At 60.5% G+C, this 20,750-nt stretch overlaps 1 protein-coding gene across 1 annotated transcript; it reads left to right on the forward strand.

The window, feature by feature from the left end:
* Positions 1-12,918: 12,918 nt before the first annotated feature.
* Positions 12,919-17,755, forward strand: EN2 (engrailed homeobox 2). Its single transcript, XM_042927677.1, has 2 exons — positions 12,919-13,700; positions 17,001-17,755. Exons 1-2 carry the CDS (start codon positions 12,998-13,000, stop codon positions 17,315-17,317), a joined length of 1,020 nt encoding a protein of 339 aa, XP_042783611.1. The 5' UTR covers positions 12,919-12,997; the 3' UTR covers positions 17,318-17,755.
* Positions 17,756-20,750: the final 2,995 nt, after the last annotated feature.

Raw genomic sequence — 20,750 nt, forward strand, 5'->3', positions numbered from 1 at the left:
CCCACACCCCTCCCCCAACAAAGCCAGCTAGACCGAGGCAGAGGCACCGAGGCACAGCCTACCCGCCACCCAGCTCTCCTGGGGCCTCGCCTCCAGGAACCGTGAGGCTGCGTCCGCCTCTCTCCCTCTCGCCAGAAAATGGTGCGCGTTGGCGAGGACGTGGAGACATTGGGACCCTGCGCATGCGGGTGGGGACGCACAAGGTGCAGCCGCTGCAGAAAACAGTGCGACAGTTCCTGCAAACAATGTCAAATAGGGGCACCTGGGTGCCATATATATGTGAGTGTGACCCTCGGGGGGGGGGGGGTATTCATGTTCAAAGTTAGCTTGATTAGTTAAGAGCGGGAAGGGTCCCTGTGCACTTGAATGCCTACAAAGCAGTATTTCTGTCCTATGTCACTTTTACTTCTGGACAAGGAGATCGTCATAGAAATCATTTCTCTTTAAGAGGCATTATATCCTCTCCCTCAGTCCACCCAGCTCACTCCAGAGTGAAGGGTGAATTAAGAAATGTGTTCAGGGGCCCCCGGGTGGCTCAGTCCGTTGGTTAAGCGTCCGACTTCGGCTCAGGTCTTGATCTCGCGGTTCATGAGTTCGAGCCCCGCGTGGGGCTCTGTGCTGACAGCTCAGGGTCTGGAGCCTGTTTCGGATTCGGTGCCTCCCTCTCTATGCTCCTCCCCCATTCGCGTTCTGTTTCTCTCTCTCAAAAATAAATAAACATTAAAAAAAAGCGGTTTTATTAAACCTTGGCTCTTGGGCACATACATATCGTTTTACCGTCCTGGGTGGAGAAGTGGCCACGTCCAGCAGGGAGGCTTTTGCCGGCCAAGATGCGAGCCAAGCGGGCCTCTGTTCCTGGGACTCCATTCTGCACAAAACGACGGCTGCTGGACAAACCACGGTTATCCGGACTTGGGTATCTGACCGACGTTTTCGCAAGAATGAAAGAACCAAGGCTGGCATGTCCAGGAAAACCAGAGCTGTTGCCAAGAATCAAATTGGAGTTTCCAAGTGAAAAACAAAATTTTAGAAACCCTGTATCCAATACCCCGAGCCAGACCACCTCCCAGTATTTCAAGCCGTTTCTGATGAATTCGACGGTGACAATAACGCATGTGACCGTGTGGTCCTGGGTGACGAAAGCATCCGTGCCTGGAAGAGCTGACCCGTGAATGGTGGTGCAAAATCTTTCATGGCTCCAAGGTCCTTTCAAATTCAAGGGGGTTCGGGAGAGTAGGAAATGTTCGTGGATGTGGTTTCCGGTCCCATGGTGCAACTAACCTTCCCGTAACTACCACTTGTTGAATTTTGTGTAATATTATGGGGAAGACGGTCCACAATTATCTGACCAAAAAAAACCCTAACAAAACACTCCTTCCTCTTCCAACTCCCCGTGGAAGGTGGGGTTTTCTTCATATACCTGGACCAAAGTAAAGGCTTGCACAGCAGAGATGAGGAGCCAGCAATCTTCTCTGAAGCCAGACGATAAAGCGTAAACGTATAAAACGCTACTCTTCTGACTAATTTTGTTTTGTTTGAGGGGATACAGTAAACGTTCATTGAAACATATTAGTTAAGAAAACATGAGGAGGGTTTTTATTGTCATTGTAAGTGAATCAACAAATACGTTTACAATGTTTGTCTTAATTTCTAATATAATAAATATCAGTAGCAGGGCGCTTTGGTGGCTGAGTCCTTTAAACATCCGACTTCAGGGGCGCCTGGGTGGCTCAGTCGGTTGAGCGTCCGGCTTCGGCTCAGGTCATATCTCGCAGTTCGTGAGTTCGAGCCCCGCGTCGGGCTCTGTGCTGACAGCTCGGAGCCTGGAGCCTGTTTCGGATTCTGTGTCTCCCTCTCTCTGCCCCTCCCTCCCTCACTGTGTCTCAAAATGAATAAACATTAAAAACTAAAACTAAACTAAATATCAGCAGGTATAATCCAAATAAAGAAAGGTCTTTGGGGGGGGGGCACCCGGGTGGCTCAGTTGGTTAAACATCAGAGTCTTGATTCCAGCCCAGCCCAGGTCTGCACTGAGTACGGAGCCTGCTTGGGATTCTCTCTCTCTGTCTCTCTCTCTGCCCCACCACTCTCAAAAACAAGAAATAAAGATAAAATAGAAGACAGGTCTTTGGGACCCTCAATAATTTTTAAGACTACTAAGGGGCTCGGAGACCAAAGCTGGAGGGCGCTGGCTGGGTGTAGCCGTGTTCTAGCTCCTCTTGTAGGACGGGGCTTGAAGCCACAAGGGACAGGGCCCCGCCCACCCCACGTGCGTGTCCCAGCACAGCCCAACTGCACCCACACTGACACAACCTCAGGAAGCCAAAAGTGCCATGAAGAACGCACGCCTGGGTCAGGCACGGTTTTAGACAGCATGGCCTCGTGCCGGCTGTCTGTATCCAAGGATCCGCAGGAAGGATGTTCCAGACATCGGGGACAGAACCCCCTGAGGTGGGGGTGGCTTGCATGGAGAGGGGGAGTGCCTGGGCCTGCAGAGGGAGGCCAGTGGCATCTCGTGTCATGCAGGGTCCTGAAGGACGCTTACAGGGTTGCCTCTCATTCTCCGCATTCTTGGAAACCGCCTGTGTAGACAAGGACCTGAGGGTGTCTGACCTGCACTCACTCAGGCTTACTCAAACTGCAGGGACCTGCAGGGGTAGGAAGCTATTCGGAGGGATACCGCAGCCATCCCGGTGGGGCAAGAGACGGCAGCAGAGGGAGAGGGAGACAGAGAAGAGGGGTAATCAGGGCCTAGCGAGGGTGGCCTGGGGGCTTCGACAGAGAAACTGGGTGTTTGGGGGAAACCTAGAAGGAGCAGACTGGGGAACAAGGAAGGCAGACTTCAGAGTGGAGGCGGCCAGGAGGCAGTCAAAGCAGGAGTCTCGCGCTCAGAGGCGGAGAGAAATCTGGATTGTTCACCACGCAGCGAAGGTGCCGAGTAAGGCACATCTCTTCCGAGCTGCTGGGAAAAGGGGGGTGGGGGTAATCACAGGCAGCCGGGTGCTAGAGGGGACCCAGGTGGAGGACATACCTGACTCAGGTTTTCTTTGTACTCCTGACTGCCACAGCTCCCGGAAAATGTCAGAGCCCCTCTTGTGGCTGGGGGCGGCTGGTCCCCCTTGGGGGGTGGGGTGGGATTTATCCTATGGGAATCTGGGGAAGGGAAAAAGCCAGAAGGGCTTTCCCAGCAGATGGGAGGGAGCGGGGAGGCCGAGGCCCGGCTTGGGGAGTCTGGGAGTCTGGCCCAGGAATCCGAGGCCCTGCTCCTGCAGGGCGGCCAAGGAGAAAATGCATCTTCCCACCCGCTGCTGCTGCCACGGGGGCCTCTCCGGGGGCGCCCTGGTCACCGAGGGACAGAGAATCATCAGAGGCGTAGATGGCAATGGGCACCGTCGTCATCGGTGTCCAGAAATGGTTGATGCGGCCGCATTGAGACACAGGGTATGTTTGCAGGCACAGCGAGCTTGCGGCCTTGGCCTCTTCTGCCGGGCTCCTGGAGAAGAGGAAGTAACGAAGACTTCTAGACTTCTCCTGCTCTTTCCTGGACCAACGCTGCCCACCCCCCCGCCGCAACTGGGCTTTTTAAAAACATGTCCGGACCCTCTGCTTCAGTGATCCCCTCCCGGGGCCACTGAGGATGAGAGGGGTCGCCGAGCCGTAATCCTTTCTAACCTCTGACCTCGCTCTCCTTCCCTCCAAGCAAGTGCCCCCCCCCCCCGCCCCCCTGCCTCCCTTCCCGCTTCTCGGCCGCTCCCTCACTTAAACGCAGGTGGGGGCCCGCTTCGGAGGCCGGGACCGCCTCGGAGACTCAGCGAGACCCGCGTTGCGGAGAAGGGGAGCCCGGCGGCGGGCGCGCGGACGGGTCTCCCTCCCGAGGGGGCTCTCCTGGGCCCGGCCCCCGGGGTGCCTGCGCCCCCACCCCCAACAACGGGGAACACCGGCGAGGCCACCACAGGCCTCGATTGCAAGCTGGGAGCCGCAGTGGGGGAGGCGTTTGAAAACACAGCTCCTTGGGGAAGCCCCGCGCGCGCGCGCGGACCGGACGGGGTGAGGGTTTAGGTGAGCGCGCCCGGAGGCCCCGGGGGGTCGGCGAAGGGCGCGCGCGGGGTGGGTCAGAGGCGGCCGCGATCTCAGGGTCGCTGCGGGCAGGAAGCGGGAGGGTCGGGGGTGGGGGTGAGGGACACGCAGCTCCAGGCCGCGCCCCCGCTGCGAGCGCCACCCTTTCACTGAGGCCGGGCGAGCGGCTTTGAAGTCGCGGCCTCCGCGCGCCCCCCGCCCCCCGCGGTCCCGCCCCGCGCCGCGCGGAACCGCCAAGTCCGGGCCGTGCCTGCTTTGTCGCTAAGCGCTCTTTGCAGCGGCTCATTGGACCACGTCGGTGGGGCGATCGCAGCCCTCTGATCTGTGAGCTGCGGAGAGCTCGGCGGCTGGTTCACAAATCCGCGCCCGGGGCCGCCCTCGCTGCGCCGGGGCCTGGGGCCCCGCGCCTCTGCTCCTGCCGCGCCCTCGCCTCCCCGCCTACCGGGGGGGGGGGGGGGGGGGGGGGGAGGGGCGGCCTTCACCTCGAAGGGAAAGCCCGAGGCTGAGAAGTCCGCCCCGGGGATCCGGCCCCCGACCCCCCGGCCCCCGCTGTCGAGCCGAGACCCTGTCAACTGGGCCCGGGTCCCCTCCTCGCCCGGAGGCAGGAGCCCTGCTGGGGCGCATCCCTAAGGGCCTACTCTGAGCCTCAGGCGCGAGTGTAGACCTCTCTGCCACCCGGGCAGGGCCGGCGCCGGAGCCACAGCGCCCCCTCCCTCCCTCTCGGGGCGTGGCGGGGCACCTGGCAAGTCACGAGGAATCGCCCCGAAAACCCCCGCCTGCCCGGGCTTCGCAGCTCAGCCTGATGCTCGGGGGTGGGGGTGGGGGAGGGCACCCGCGGAGGAAACTTGCCCGGGGGCCTCCTGGGGGTCTCGCAGTCGGAGCTCAGCGAGAGACCCCCTCACCCAACCCCGCGCAGCCGCGAGGTGGGGAGGGCAGTTCCGGCGGAGGTAGAGGAGCCGCGCCCCCGACCGAGGCAGCCACCCCTGGAAGGAAGGGCCCGGGTCACACACGAGCGAGCAAAGGCCCGCGCCCCCGCCCACCCCCGCGCGCGCACGGCCGGCCCCTGCCCCGCGTGCCCGCTCCGCCAGTCGGGCGCACGACGGGAGGACCCGGCGCGGGGCGTCCCGCCGCCGCCGCCGCCGCCGCCGCCGCGGAGACCGCAGCCCCTGGGCGCAGAGGCCTGTGCCCGCCCGAGACACCTCCGGGCCCCTCCGGGGCGCTGCGGGTGCGCGGGCAACTCCCCGATCCCGCTCGGCGGAGCAGACGGGAGCGCGGCGGGCGCCCGTGGGCTGCCGGGGTTGGGGGGGGCACCCCGCCCCGAGCACGGCCCCCCGCCCCCACCCCGCCCCGGGGCCTGCGAGGGCGAGGCGCCCTGGCTCCCGGAGAGGGAGCTCTCCTCGCGCCCCGGCCCAGCCCGGCCTCGCTGCTTTCCTGCTCGCTCGATTTTCTGTTTTCCGGGAGTTGTTCTTACGGCGGAAGGGAGGTTCCCGCCCCGGGGCAGAGGGCTTGCGAGCCTGCGTTCGGCCCGGTCTCCAACCCGGGGAGACGCTTCCCTCTGCGGACCTTCCCGATCCTAAACCCATTCCGGGCTTCGACTGCGGGGAATGCACCCGAGCGAGGTTCCCAGCAGATCCCCACTTGGTCTCGCCTTCTGTTTTCAAGGCTGAGCTTTCCGCGGCCGCTTGGCACGAGGAGCCGCTGAACTCGTGTCTGCAAATAAGACAGGAAACCTAATTGTCACCCAGAGTGTGTCGTCTTTTGGGGGGCGGGGGGGGGGGGAACCCGCGCTTCGCCCTCCGAGCGCGTGTACCTGGCGCTGGCACCAAATCTAGGCCCGGCCGGCAGGCCGCCTCGGACCGCTCGCCCCCCCGGGTGTCCGGGGCCCCCAACGTCTGTAACCCAGAAGCGGCGGCGCCGCCGAGGCATCCCTGGCGATGCCGACTGAGAACTAACGTCGGCGGTTAATTAGAACAGCTCGCGTTTCCCGCTCCCGGTACATGGGGAGGTGTAAATCCCGAGGAATTTAAGGGCATTAGCTACATACGTGGGAAATCCTCGCTCATATCCCATTTCTCTCTCGGAGCCTGCTCTAATACTCCAAATGGCATAGAGTCCCAGCACTCTGCCGGCATCGCAGAGGCTGTTGTGTCTTAAGGGATTACTGACATGAGACACGCAGAAAACGCTGGAAGTCCATAACGTAAAACGCAACACAAAGAGGCTGCCTGCGGAGGGATGGGGTAGTTTTGTTAGAGGAACTGAGGGGAGGGAAGAGTTTCGCAGGAGAAAGAATGTTCTGCAGTGTGGCCTCGCTCTAAAACATTGCGCCCCGGGTTTTTTCCTGGAGGGGAGGAGGAGGGTGGAGGGAGGTTCTGAGGGTGTCCCCGGCCCTAACAGCCTTCTGAAGAGCCCGGGGAAGGGCAGCCGGGCCCCGGTGAGCACTCCCCGAGTGAGTTGCTAAGGCAGGCACCCACTGGGCACCCCCGCCTGGTGCCCGGCCCCCCTTGCAGGTTCACCAGGCTGGTGCGTGGAGCCTTTGTCCCCGTCAAGGGCAACCACCCTTCCCACGAGTGCCCTTCGGTACTTAGCACAGGAATTTGCCAGGTTGGGACGTACCCAGCTCCCATACACCGTTGGTTTGAGAACCTTCTCCAGTTAGATCGTCATGCTGAAGAGGTGACCGACTTTGTTGAAGTCCCTGAAATTGATCCATAACTCGACCAAGTACAGGGAATGTTTGGATTTAAACCACAAGGTAGTTTCACCCTTTTATATCCAAATATCCAGTTCTATTTGCTAAAGGGACAAAGAAATCACCTTGAACATAGGTTTTTGAAAAATCCTCCCTCCCCCGGCTGAACCAGGGGCATAACTCTACTGAGCGCCACCCCCCCCCCCCCAGTGAGGCGCTGTTCAGTCGTGGACGTGTGAGAGTGACGGTGCAGGAAATCTAGACGAAGGCGCGGTTTGTCTCACGAGCTGGGCTGGGTCCAAGGACTTGAGTTGAGCCTGAACTTGTCGAAAGTTCTGAAGACCTGTAGCTACTCAAACACACTTCCAAACACAGCGTAAAGTCGGCACACGTGGGTAGCCTCTCCACGGTTACCTGTGTCTTTGAGGGAAAAGAAAGAGAGGAAAAGAAACCTCGTGCTCTGCGAGGTGAAGCAGGTGTTTGGGGAGGTTCCTTTCGAAGATCTCGTTCTCCTTCCAAAGACCCAAAGGAAGACAGTGGCTGGACACGCAAAGTTCTTCCACTATTCGTAAGTAATCATAAGATCGGAGAGGGGGGCTCGTTCTCTCCCCAACTCCGTTCCCCTTTGTTGTGTCGTCTCACTCTGTTCCTGCTCTCAGCTCGAACTCTAAGCGCCGCTCTTCAAAATGCCTTTGCCAAACCAACTTGGCCTATTTTCCTCTGGATTATTTGGAATGTGTCACTTTCCTCTGAGGGGACATTTTCTTTACAGTAGAGGCGTCCGGTCCTGGAACAGTCCGTGCGACCCCCGCCCATAACTCTGTACAGGCTGCTCTGGGAGAACATCCATGCCAGCCCCCAGAGCCTGTGGTCCGTCCGGAGAGCAAGTGGGCCCAACCTCCAAAGGGGTCCGGGTTTGACTGGGATTAAGAACGGCAGTGAAACAGGGTGAGAGAGCAGGAAAGGGCCCCTCCCCTCCCGCACCAGGGCGCAAAGTGATTCCCAGAGACTGCTTCCTGAATCAGCTTGCCAGAGTCCCCTGGCCCTGGAGAAAGTCAAGGGAGGGTGAGCTTGGGGCCAAGACGGAGGAGAGAGTTCAGGGGTGAGTTCACTAGCACAAGTATGGCCGGCCTACAGATCCCCCATTAGAAGCTTCTGTTTGCAGGAGAAACCAGGTTAGGGGTGGTTTCTGCAGGCCAGTCTCCCAGCTCCGGAGATCTGCCCACACTCCACACTTGCCCCAGCTCTCCCAGGCTAGCGCTAGAGCTAAGTGGCCCAATGAGGACCTCTCCCTGTGGCCTGGACAGGAGGGCAGTCTCCAGGGGTGCCTCACCCACATGGTGCCCCCTGCCACCCAGGAGCTTTGCCTAAGCACAAGCTGCTCCTTCTCCGGCTGCCCCCACCGGAGCCCAGACAGGCAAGGCTCACTTGCTGCCCAAATACCCTCCTCAGCTGAGCCTGCCTGGGCACCCACCCGCCCAGGAGGCTCTCTGTAGCACCTCAGGCACCTCTGGGGAGCTGGGGGACCACTGCCGGCCTGGGACAGGAGAGGCATGAGGCCTGGAGCCCAGGAGTGGAGGCACCTCAGCTCCCGCACAGGCTTCGGCCTTCCCCCGGCTGGCCACTGCGGTGTTTCACCCCTTCCTTCCTGGGGTCACCGGGCTGAGGCCCCAGACCCCAGGCCCAGCCTCCAGGACCCTGGGCCCCAAGTCACCCCTCTGGGTGTGTAGTCCCCTGCTTCCCTTGGAGGTGGGCACAGACGTGCTCCCTCCCTCCTGGCCCACCGGATCCTTCCCCTGCTACTCGAGCCCCTTCAGTGCGGCCTTTGTCTGCAGGCCCAGGGCGGGTGGCTCGGCCAGGCTGGAGGCGGTTCTGCTCGGCCTCACTTCCCCGTCCAGGCCCAGCGCCCAGGGCCAGGCCGCTCGGAGCCGGGCTCCCAGCCAGGGGCGCGGGGCTTCCCAGCTTGATTGTGCTGGGGTTGAGATTTCACTCTCTAAAATTGTGGGGCGTCTCTACCAGCCGAGTGGCAGGGACCCCTCAGGGAGAACGCCGCTCTCACTGCCTCCGTTTTTTCCTTCCTGCGTGTCCCCACACCCACCTACCCAAGTGTGGAGAGTGAGGGGACCACGGAGCTGCCACGGAAATGTCACCCTCCTCCAGCCTCGTTTTAAGAGAAAAAAAGGAGGCTGAACCTGCTGCCAGGCACCCAATGTCCCCAGGAGCTCCCCTGCCATCCACAGCCCTGCAGGTTTTATTTGCAATGCTAGTGTCGCTGTTATAAACCCACGTGTCCAACAGCGGTCTTTCCTTTTGACACACTTCCAAGTCCCTCTTTGTGCAGCTAGCCCGGGAAGGACGGAGGCGCTTCTCCGAAAGCGGGTGGCTTGCTGAGGCTCTCCCGCACCTGGGAGAGTAGCAACGTTCGAGGTTCCCGGGCCGCGGCCTCCCTGCATGCTAAGGAGAAACGCGGGTCCGGCGGTGGTCCGCTCGATCGCGCAGCGACCGAGAAACCGACCTTGAGCGCGGCCGCAGCCGGCAGGGTCCGGCGAGAGGGGGAGCGCCGCTCGCCGGGCGCAGGGGCGCGGGCCGCGGGGCCCGCCGAGCGGCGGCAGGGCTGACATCTCCGGGACCGCGCGAGAATCTTACAAACGCCCACTCCCCGCACTCCCCAAAAGCGCGGCCAGGGCAGAGTCCCGGATTCCGCGGGAGGCCGGGGCTGGGCCTCAAGCGCGTCTTGCAAGCTTCCTGAAACAGCTTGTTCGCATGTCTGTGTTGCAAGATTTAGAATCCCCTCCGCTTGTGCAGCTTCGGCCCAGATTCACTGGGCCTCCCCGCGGGCCCTTTGGATGCTGCTCCCTCTCTAGGGGTGCTCTTTTGGGGAACTATTGCCACGTGTATTGACTCGGTGTCTGCGGGTTACTGCCCACAAACAGTCTAGGTTTCGCTGGAGATAATGTGCTGCTTTGCAGAGTTCCTGCTGCAGCCATGACTCTGGGCCTGGGTTGCAGGAGAGAACACAGAGGAAGTCCAGCACCGGGGGCTCACTTAGTGCTAAGGCAATCGGAGGCCAAGTTTCCCAAGAAATTAGAAAATATTTCTGGGAGCCGGCCTAGTTGATTTTTCATGGGACAGGTGGGGAAATTAACCTGGGATGCCTTTGCAGGAAGCAAACCAGCCCTGGGCCTTCCCTCTGCTCCCTGCGAGTTCTGGAGCCCGAAGTAATTGGACATTCGCTGGCTGGTGATGACTAGGGTTCTCAGAGGTGCAGGAAAATTTCCCAGAAGACCATAGGCATGTGTCGAAAGGGTGCTCCCACAAACCTTACCAGCCCCATTTTCCTAGGGGCAGGCAGACTGGGAGGTTTGAGTTTTTGAGACGCAGGGAGGGCCCCTGGCAGGTGTGTGCCCAGCCGGATCATTTGGCAAGCACCCCTCCAAGGGGAGGAAAACGGAGGAGGAGATGTGGGTCACCCCAAGTGAGAAGTGCCTTCCCCACCCTGTCTGAGTCCTACAGAAGATCAAGGAGCCTCCCCATCTGCCACTAGAGCCTACCAGCCCTCAGTACGCTTTAGTGGCCAGGCGACCCAGGCCAGCACCTTCGCCTGTCCCCATCCAGGCCCCCCCCCCTCCGAGGGTTGATATTCTGGGGAGCAGAACCCTTGTAACTGTTGCTCCTTGTCCCACACTGTCCCACGCTGTCCCACACTGCACCCTGGAGCCTGCAGCGGGTAGACAGAGCTGGTTTAGACAGAGGACAGGCCCCAGGTGCCACCAACCGGAAGAGAGCTGAGCCAGACTAGGATGAAGCCTTCAGTCCTCAAGGTGGCCCGGGGGTCACCGTCCTGGGAAGGCTGCTCCCCCAGGCCCCATCCCACCTTGCCCAGCCTGGCAGTGCCCCCTGGCAGCCCCAGGCCCAGAGCCGCTCCGCAGTGGGTCTCAGCTGCCTGCACCCTGAAACGGCCTGGGCTGGCCAGAGCCCCAGCTCTCCCTCCTCTCCCTCTCCCCACCCCTCGTTCGGGGTAGGGTACTTTTACTGTGTCAGTGCTCCCGAACCCTCAGAGCTGTCCTTTAGGATGCTTCCTGAAGTTTGCAAATTTCCATAAAAATGCATTTTAAGTGATCGACAGGCAAGCCCAGGGAACAACAACCGCGTTCGGTGGGGTGTCTGCAGCTGGGGGCAAGGAGGAGAGAAGGGCAAACAGGAAGGAGCCTCGGGGAGGAGGGGGAAGAGAAGAGGAAACAGAAGTTCAAGTTGGACATTCTGACAGCAACTGGAAAGGAAGTTTAGAAAGGGATAGAGAAAACAGCGGAGGAAGTGGGGAGACCCAAACAGACCCCCCACCCTGCCGCTCCTTCTAGATGGTCTCTGCTCTCCCAAGGAGCTCGTTTAAAAGGTTTTAAGACAAAGAAAATGAGGTGAATGGCCTGGTAGCCCCTCAGTGGGGGCGGAGATGTGGGGGAGGAGGAAGGATTGTCTGAGAACTGGGGGGGGAGGCGGCTGATCTGGGTATTTTCTCTCCGGCCGGGTTTTAAGGTTTGGCTGAGCCGTCGGCCGGGCTCTCCTTTCCGAAACAGGCTTCGGTTATAACCCGCCACGCTCCTTTATTCCTCTTTCCCCGCACGGAGCCCCAAATCCTATTCTCGCGCTCTTCGGGGTCTACATGCATGTTTCATGAGGACCGGTGTCCCCGGGTGGAATCCTACCGTATGCACGCGCCTCCCTGCTCACGCACACGCACACACATGCACACTTACAATGAGCGTCTACGGGAGGAGGGTCCTGCGCGCCAGCTCTGCGTTAAAGACAGGAATCTGCCAGGCTACCCAAGTCAAGTGTAAGTGACAATTTCCCTCTCCGCCGGCAAGGAAAGGAGACCACAAAAGTCCCTTTGTATCTCGGCGGCTCGTTTAATATTATTTATGCATTTTTGTGCAAGGAATTGTGGGATTTTTTTCCCCACGGTAAACAATATGGAAATGTTAAAAATAGCCGTCTCGCAGCGCGCGTCCGCGGAGGCACACCGGCGGGGGGGGGGACCCGGCGGGGCCGTGGCGGGGGCTCCTCGGGTCCCCGGACCGAGAGGCGGCCGGGGAAAGCGCGAGCGAGCGCGGGGAGCGCGGTCGCGGGCTCGCTGGGGCCGGGGCTCCGGCACGCGGAGCCCGGGGACGCGGCCGCTTTAAGGGGGGGAGGGGCGGCGGCGGCGGGGGAGGGGCGGCGGGCGGCCCCCGTCACCCAGCGGCCGCCGGCTCGTCACGTGGGCGCGCGGCGCCGCGGCCATTGGCCCGAGGCACGTGTCCAGGAGACCGGCCCGCGACGTCACTCGAGGGGGCTCTGTTAAAAATAAGAACAAAAATCCAGAGTGAAAGTGTCTCAGGTTGCGCTAAGTGGCCTGGAAACCGCCCGAGCCCGCGCCGAGGCCGAGGCGGCGAGGGCGCGCAGACGGCGAGGGAGCGCGGGCGGCCCAGCCCGGCCCGGCCCGGCCCGCGCCTCCCGCCGCTCACCCATGCGCCTCGGGCCGCGGGGCTCGGCGGGGCTCGGCGGGGGCGCGGCCGCACGCCGGTGGGGCGCCCGGGCCCGCGGCGGGGCGGCGGCCGAGCGCAGCGCGGGCCCGCGGGCCTCCATGTGCGTGCTGGCGGCGGCGGCGGGCGCGCTGACCGCTCGCGCCCCGCACCCTCGAGGGCCGGCCGGGGCGCGCGGGCGGGGGCGGCCGGGCGGCGGCGGCGGCGGCGGCGGCGGCGGCCCGAGCGGGCCCGGGCGGGCGTGAGCGCGGGGGAGCGCGCTGCCTGCATGCGCGCAGCTCCGGCCCCAGCCCCGGGCGGCCGCGGCGGCAGCGCGGGAGCCGGAGGCAGCCGGCCGCGGAGAGGAGCGCGGAGCCCGGGAGGAGCCCCGGGTCCCCGCCGGACCTCTGTGACTGTCTAGCGCCCGGGTGCGCTGCAGAGACGAGGACCCGACTCTTTTGAATCTCCCGGCGTCTGGGCGCGGGGCGACTCTTGCTATTTTTCTAAACTCAACTCGTGGATTGGAACGTGGCTCCGCTCCGAACGCGGCCGGTGACTCCTACGACCCCGGCCCTGGCCGCGGCCGCCGCGCACGCCCTCGGAAGACTCGGCGGGGTAGGGGCGCGAGCCGGCCGCGAGTGTCTCCGTGCGCATCACGGGCGGGCCGAGGGCTGATTGGAGTGGGCGGGGGGGTCCCCGGAGAACCAATTTGGGATTTGTCGTGAACAGCATGGAGGAGAATGACCCCAAGCCCATCGAAGCGGCGGCGGCGGCGGCGGAGGGGCAGCGGCAGCCGGAATCCAGCCCCGGCGGCGGCTCCGGTGGCGGCGGCGGCGGCGGCAGCCCGGGCGACGCGGACACTGGCCGCCGGCGGGCTCTGATGTTGCCCGCGGTCCTGCAGGCGCCGGGCAACCACCAGCACCCGCACCGCATCACCAACTTCTTCATCGACAACATCCTGCGGCCCGAGTTCGGCCGCAGAAAGGACGCGGGGACGTGCTGTGCCGGCGCGGGAGGAGGAAGAGGCGGTGGAGCCGGCGGCGAAGGCGGCGCGGGCGGCGCGGAAGGAGGAGGCGGTGGCGCGGGCGGCGCCGAGCAGCTCCTGGGGTCGGGCCGGGAGGCCCGGCAGAACGCGCCCGGGGCGCCCGGGGCGGGCGGGCCGCTTCCCGGCGGCGGCGGCGGCGGCGGCGGCGACTCTGCGGGCGACGGGGAAGGCGGCTCCAAGGCGCTCTCGCTGCACGGCGGCGCCAAGAAAGGCGGCGACGCCGGGGGCCCCCTGGACGGGGCGCTCAAGGCCCGCGGCTTGGGCGGCGGCGACCTGTCGGTGAGCTCGGACTCGGACAGCTCGCAGGCCAGCTCCAACCTGGGCGCGCAGCCCATGCTTTGGCCGGCCTGGGTCTACTGCACGCGCTACTCCGACCGGCCGTCTTCAGGTGAGGCCGCCGCGGGGAGGCCCGCGGGGTTGCGGGGCGGCGCTGGCGCGGGAACTTCCCCAGGGGGAGAAGACACCGGGACACCACCCCCCACTCCTCGTCCCCGACACACACAAAGACGCACAAGCGGGGACATTGTGCGCGGCTGACGCCGGACCGGGCAGCGGCCGGGAGAAGGGGCACGATCGATTTCTTAGACAAGCGGAGGAGACAGGACCTTTCTCTCTCTCTCTCTCTCTCTCTCTCTCTCTCTCTCTCTCTCTCCTTGGGGCCACTCCTCGGAGTCCCTACCCACCCCTCCCCGGCTGGAGTTTATTCGGGAAGACTGGGGGTGGCCTCAACGCTGGCCTAGAAGCTTTCACTCTTAGCCCCTTCTCTGTCCTTCCAACTCAGTCCAGACCCAGGACCCATGTGCAGCCCACCTCAGACCTAGACTCGCTATACGACCCAGTTATCCCAGACGAAGCCAGGGAAGAAAGAGCAAGGCTCCCAGCTCTTCCTTCCACCCTTAGGCCTGGGCTGAGGAGGGAGGAGCGGGGGACAGAGACCAGGACGGACACAGAGGCGCTCTTCACCCGGTTTTAGTTGCCCGAGCACACGGTGAGGGAGCTCGGCACCCATCTTGATCACTGCTTGGAGAAGGAGGGAGGCCTGCAGTCCCCCAAATAAAGGACCTGCTCCCAGAGGTTTCCTGGGGCAGCTCCCAGGCAGGAAAGCAGCAGATTTCGGCGGGGGTGTGGGGGGGGAGCGGTGGAGGGGCCCGCGGTGTGTGCAGAGGTGCTGAGTGTATTTTTCATAGATCTGGATTTTGAAAAGCTACATCCGCGTCCTTGTGGAAATCATCAGTTGCATGAAATGCGGTCCTCGGCTTGCAAACCGCCATTAGGACGAACTCCATTTGTCCCTGAGCTGGTAGCCCAGACAGGACCCCTCTGCCCCCCTAACCCTCAACTGTTTTTGCGGGGGGTGGTTTACCCAGATCACCGCACAACCGTGTCACCCCTTGGCCGCCTTCCCGCAGAAATGTGTGCGTATATTTCGGATGAAATCCAAATTTCTCCGGCTAGACCTGAAATTTGCTCCATTGTTCTCGCCTCCCTCCTTTGTTAATATTTAATTAACATATAGGCTCACAAAGCGGCCGGCGAGGTGTCTCGGCCCCGCTTTGTGCAGCGACCGAGTCGCGGCCGCCCCAGGCCCCGCTGCCCCGCGGGAGGCCCGCAGCCCTGCCGGGCCCCAGTCGCTGCCCTTCTTGCACTCAAAACAAAACAAAACAAAACGAAACAACAACAAAACCCATAAGGTAACATTGGTGTTTCTTGGCCTTTTACAAAGAAGCAACGCAGAGAGTTTTCTTGCCGAGCTTTGGTTCTGTCTCTGCGACTCTTTAAGTGTTTACGTTTTGAAAGAAAATCAAAGAACGAAACATTCTGATTTTAGGGAGATTTCCTGCCCGCACAATGGTGTGTATGTTTTTACCGGCTGGTTCGCGTGTGCGAGAGCCCCAGCACCGGAGGAGTTTGGAGGGTGGGGGGCGTGCTTCCCTGGGACGGTGGAGACGGACAACCGCCGGCTCCTGGCGCAGGAGGCCGCGGTCGGCCCGAGCAGGTGCGGCGCCTCGCGAGGCCTCTCCGAGCCTTCGCCGAGCCCCTCGCGGGCGCCCCCGCAGCCTCCCGATCAAAGCCCGGCGGCCCGCGCGGAACCGGCGTCCTGGGCGAGCGCGCGGCGGCCACGGTGGGTGTGCGCGCGCGGGACGCGGGCGGGGGCGCGGGGGTGAGTGTGGGTTTGCTCTAGATTCTAGAAGGCCGGGGCTTTGAGCCGAACGGCCCTTGGCGCCCCCTCTCCCGCGCCGCGGCGGCCTCTGTCCGAGTTCGCCTCTCCCGGAGCGCACGGCCGCGTCCTCGGGCCTCGGCGCCGCTGGCTCTCTGGGGCCCGGGCGCGCTCTCCACCCTCCCGGGTCGGGACTGTGCGATCGGAAACCTCCCGGCGGGATCCCTCCGCCGCCGCCGCGGCTCAGGGTGGCAGGGCTGTCCCCTGGCCCCGCGGGACGGGCATGTGGGCGCAGGCGGCGACCCGGGGGTTCCGGCGGCTCGAGGGAGCCGGCAGGGGGTCCAGCCTCCCGCCGCGGGCGTCTGGGAAGGGGCCGCGGCCGGTGCTCCCCAAAGGTGGTTCCCTTACGCACCAAGAAGCCCATACGTGCGGCCCGGACCCTCTCCCCCAACAGCCTTTGCGGCCTCGGCCTTCAAACACACCCTCGTGGGGCCGAACTTCTTGACAGAAACAAAAAGAAAGCGCCGGGTCCTCCTTGTGAGCGCTCCCCTGGTCCGAGAAACCTTGCACTGCCCCAAACCAACCTCAAGTGGTGCGGGGAGGGTTTCCCAGCGGCAGGAGACCCGCGTGGGGATCAGAAGCCCGAACCCTCTGCACGAGGTCGGCTGGGCTCCCCTGCAGCCTCCAGTGAGGCAGCCCCAGTCTGGGGGAGCCGGGTCCCCTCTCCTGCAGTGGGAGACTTGAGCGGGGGGGGGGGGGGGTCGAGTGGCTCAGTGCGTGTGCCCCCTCTCTTCCAGAAAAGAAACAATGAACTTGGGCCCACAGGCCCAGTTAGGGGCGACCCAAAGGGGGCTAAGGTGGAGGCAGCCCGGGGGCTCCTGGAGGCAGCTCCAGACTCTGCGGCCCCCTGGCTTCTCAGGCCCCTAGCACCTGAGGGGTACCCCCTGTGGGCATCTCGTGGGAATCCTGTCACTGTCCCCTGGGCTCCTCTTCCTGCTGCTCTGACTGCCCCTCCCCTCCCCCAGCCTTTCTTCGTGGCCCCTCTCTTGGCACCTGCCTCCACTCTGTCCTCACTCCTGGATAGAACCTCAGAAAGGGTTAGAAAAGGTTGTGCTAGGAAGTTTTGGGTTTTTGCTTTCCTGCCGGAGTTTTCCTTGGAGACCTTTCTGTTTGTTTGTTTGTTTTTAAGTACACTCTATGCCACGTATGGGGCTTGAACTCAGGACCCAGGGATCAAGAGTCACGTGCACCCACGGCTGAGCCAGCCGAGCGCCCCTGGCGACCCTTCCACTAAGCCTGTCCTTTACCCCCACTCACTCCCTCACACTTACACTTTTTTCAGCCTATCTTCCCGCTTTGGGGGTGGGGGGGGGACGGGTCTTGGAGGCTGTGTGGGTCCGAGCCCCGTCCCCAAGTCCCTCTGGGACTGGGTACTTTCCTCCCTCATCTCTTTGTCCCTCTGGCTCACTGAGGGGGCAGACAGGCCCCGAGACGTCCTAACCCTGTTCTCTGTCCACCGTGCCTGCCCAGGTCCCAGGTCTCGCAAACCAAAGAAGAAGAACCCCAACAAAGAGGACAAGAGGCCGCGCACGGCCTTCACGGCCGAGCAGCTGCAGAGGCTCAAGGCCGAGTTCCAGACCAACAGGTACCTGACGGAGCAGCGACGCCAGAGCCTGGCGCAGGAGCTCAGCCTCAACGAGTCGCAGATCAAGATTTGGTTCCAGAACAAGCGCGCCAAGATCAAGAAGGCCACGGGCAACAAGAACACGCTGGCCGTGCACCTCATGGCACAGGGCCTGTACAACCACTCGACCACGGCCAAGGAGGGCAAGTCGGACAGCGAGTAGGGCGGGCGGGCGAGAGTCCAGTCTCAGTCCACGCTAAACAATGCAATAATTTAAAATCATAAAGGGCCAGTGTATAAAGATTATACCAGCATTAATAGTGAAAATATCGTGTATTCGCTACGGTTCTGCAATATTCTATGTATATATAATTTACAGGTGGTGTAAAATCCAAAATATCTGACTATAAAATATTTTTTTGAGTTTTTCTGTGTTTATGAGATTATGCTAATTTTATGATTATTTTTTTTTTTTTTTGCGAAGGGGGGCTGCTTAGGGTTTCATCTTTTTTAATCCCCTAAGCTCCATGGTGGGACATCGGACACTTTTATTTTTTAATTTCAGAAGAAGAAAAAAAAATTAAAACAACTTGCTAAAGTCCAAAGATTTTTATTGCTGCATTTCACACGACTGTGAACCGAATAAATAGCTCCTACTTGGTCTATGAGTTCTGCCACTTTGTTTGTGTGGGCTTGGTGAGGACAGCAGGAGGGTATGTAGCCCCCCCTGCCCTGCCCCGGGCTGGGGGGGAGCACAGGGGCCCCCGCAGGAGCGCCCTGGGAAGCGGGCCCTTGGTGATGGGCAGCCCAGGCCCCAGCCTCACCAGGCTCCCCTCCTCCTGCCTTCCCTCCCTTTCCCCCTCCTCCTCTTCCTCCTCCCCCCTTTCTCCTCCCTCTCCACCCCTCCTCCCCCTCCTCCCCCTCCTCCCCCTCCTCCCCCTCCTCATCTTCCCCCCTTCCTCCTCCTCCCCTTCCTCCCCCTCCCCCTCCTCCCCCTCCCCCTCCCCCTCCTCCTCCTCGCCAAGGCCTGGCCAGCACCTCCGTGTATGCTTCAGTCTCTGTCCTGTCGCTGTCCCCTATCCAGCCGCCCACTGCCAGAGCCAGCTCTCTCGCCTCCAGGCACCACTTCGGGGACCCCTGGCCCAGCCTCTGGCCAGAGGCCCCTCGTCCCTCCAGGCCCAGGGAGTCTCCTGTGGTCCATCAGCCACGCCAGGCGCTCGCTCACGTGGGCCCCAGAAATGGCAGAGGTCTGCTGCCTCTGGGCGGGCACAGGGCTCCCGAGAGGGGAGTTGGTATTTTCTTCCTTTCTGGTTTTTTTTTTCTTCCTTTCCTTTTTTTTTTTTTTTTTTAAGTGGCTGCTTCTGCTACGGAGAGCATTCTTTCAAGGTGCATATGCGCGTGTACATATCTATGCATTGCGTGTACACGTGCACAAGCGGGCCTGTGAGAGTCCAGTTTCCAAACATGTGGCTACCTTGGCTTTCAGAGGAACTCAGAATCCTCCAGGATCTAGAGGAAGGAAGAAAAATGTGTAAATAATCATTTCTTATCGCTTTTTGTCTTTTCTTGTTTTTTTTTTAAATATACATTTTATTTTTTGACGGTGTGTGGTACAGTGTAAATTAAATATATTCAATATATCCCCACCAAGTACATATATATAAACAAACACAGTATCTATATATATAACTCTGCACTGTCTTCTGTTTAGTGTATGGAAAAAGAATCGTGTCCAAATGTCCATGTGCAGCCGGGACGGCCCCGGGGGTGTGCCCGTGGCTGAGGCAGACCCACGGCTGGACCCCTGAGGACTGAGGGTGAACTTCTCTCTTTGCCTTAAACCTCTATTTCCCTGCGATACCACTTTTATTTTGTACATACTAGTGCAAACCTTTTTAAAAAGGAAACTATAAAAAGAAAAGCTGTAATTTAAAATTCTGTGAAATAACCAACTGCTGCTTAGGAAACTTCAATGAAATGATATGCCTTTTTAGCAGGAAGCAAAGTTTTGGGGTTTTTATTTTTTTATTTCTTTTTTTTTTTTTCGTTTCTAAAACGTGCATTTTACAGTTCCAATATCAAATATTTATAATCTTATGAGAAATGAATGTTTCTATTTACAACTGTGGTTATCAGCATTGTGAACATTCCCCTTGCATTTTTTGTGTGTTCTAATTCTTGAAAGTTACATTAAATAAAAAAAAAAACTGCTTTATTGTAAAACATTGGATGTCCAAGGTGGAATGACTAGTTTTTCTAAGCCTGTTTCTAAGTCCAGCCCCACTGCCCTGGGCAACCTCCCCATCACTCAGGTACTCCTGGCCTTGGCCTCCGTAGAGCAGGGGGTACACATGCTGTCTGTGTAGCCAGAGGTACGATTTCTTTTTTTAAACAACGAAGACACTTGCAATATCTCCTGTGTGAGCACAGAACCACCGATGTCCTCTGAGTATGTTGAATAATTGTTGAAAAATCCCACAGAACGCAAATCCCACGAAAGGGACAGAGACGCTGGGCCCGTGGGGAGGGCTCTCCTCTTTTGTGTTTTGTTGTTTTTACTCCTGCCCCCTCCAAAGCAAGGGTCATGGACAACATCTCAGGACAGATGGGCGGGGGTGGGGAAGGACAGGCTTTGCCCAAGCTGACCAGAGAGGTATCTGTCTGGGGTAGTGTTTTGCGGGGGTTGATGTCCAGGGCAGCCGGGCAGGGGAGCGCTCCCTGTGAGCCCGGTTGATCTATGTCCAGACTATCCTGGCTTGAAAAAGATGATTCTCCCAGGAAAAGCAGCTCAGAGACTAGCGAGAACCGTCTGTTGCCAAAGGACACTGGTTAGGCGTTTTACGTTCACGTTGGCTTCCCAAGCAGAAGCTGGGCCTCCAGGCAGGAGAGCGGCCACTCCCGGGATTTGCACAGACACGCTGAGTGAGAGAGAGCTGGGGTCTCACCACAAAGCTCTGGAGCCCTAGCTGCCTCGTCCCAGGAGTGCCCCAGGGTCATCGCCAATGGGGCGCCATCACTCAGGCCATTCCAAGTGTCTCCCCCCTCCACTGCACAGTTCTGACGATTCTTTAGACTAAAAACTAAACAAAAAGCATGGGCACAACTTTTGTTACCCGATTGGCTTCTCTCTTTTTTTAATAAAAAGACGGTACAACAACTTTAAGCAATCATTTTTGTTTTTTAATTTATTCACAAATCATAACGTCGAGGGGCAATGTATAGTTTTGTAAGGTAATGAGTTCCCCGTCCTCAGGGGAGTGCAAGCAAACATCAAGCCAGCAGTGGCATGAGGGGTTTTTCTTTTTTGTCTCTGATAGGGGATTGGACCGGATGAACCCCAGACCCTCGAAATGCTGAGATTCTGGTTTTGCTCCTATATTTATTACTTTTTTTAAAAAAATTCAACATGCAATCCAAGTTCGAGACTCGCGGAGAGCCACTGTTGCACCAGCCAGCCCTCTCTCAGTGGCAAGTGGAGACCAGAGCCAGGCCTGCAGGCGAGGCGGTGCTCCTCTATGGACCCAGAGCCTGCGGGACTCCGGGCCCAGCGTGCCTTGCATCTGGACCGGGACCGAAGCCCCAGGAGTTGATGGAGCTGGACCGCTGCCAGACCGTCGCCCCTCCGGGAGGCCGGTTCCTTAAACGTTCTCCGGAGG

This window comes from Panthera leo, chromosome A2 (assembly GCF_018350215.1).
Source record: "Panthera leo isolate Ple1 chromosome A2, P.leo_Ple1_pat1.1, whole genome shotgun sequence".
NCBI lineage: Eukaryota > Metazoa > Chordata > Mammalia > Carnivora > Felidae > Panthera > Panthera leo.

What these genes read in the sequence shown, in the direction of transcription:
- EN2 (XM_042927677.1), top strand. Translation starts at nt 12,998, where the DNA reads ATGGAGGAGAATGACCCCAAGCCCATCGAAGCGGCGGCGGCGGCGGCG. An exon ending in CTCCGACCGGCCGTCTTCAG is followed by an intron (nt 13,701 to 17,000) that starts GTGAGGCCGCCG and finishes GTGCCTGCCCAG; the next exon opens with GTCCCAGGTCTCGCAAACCA.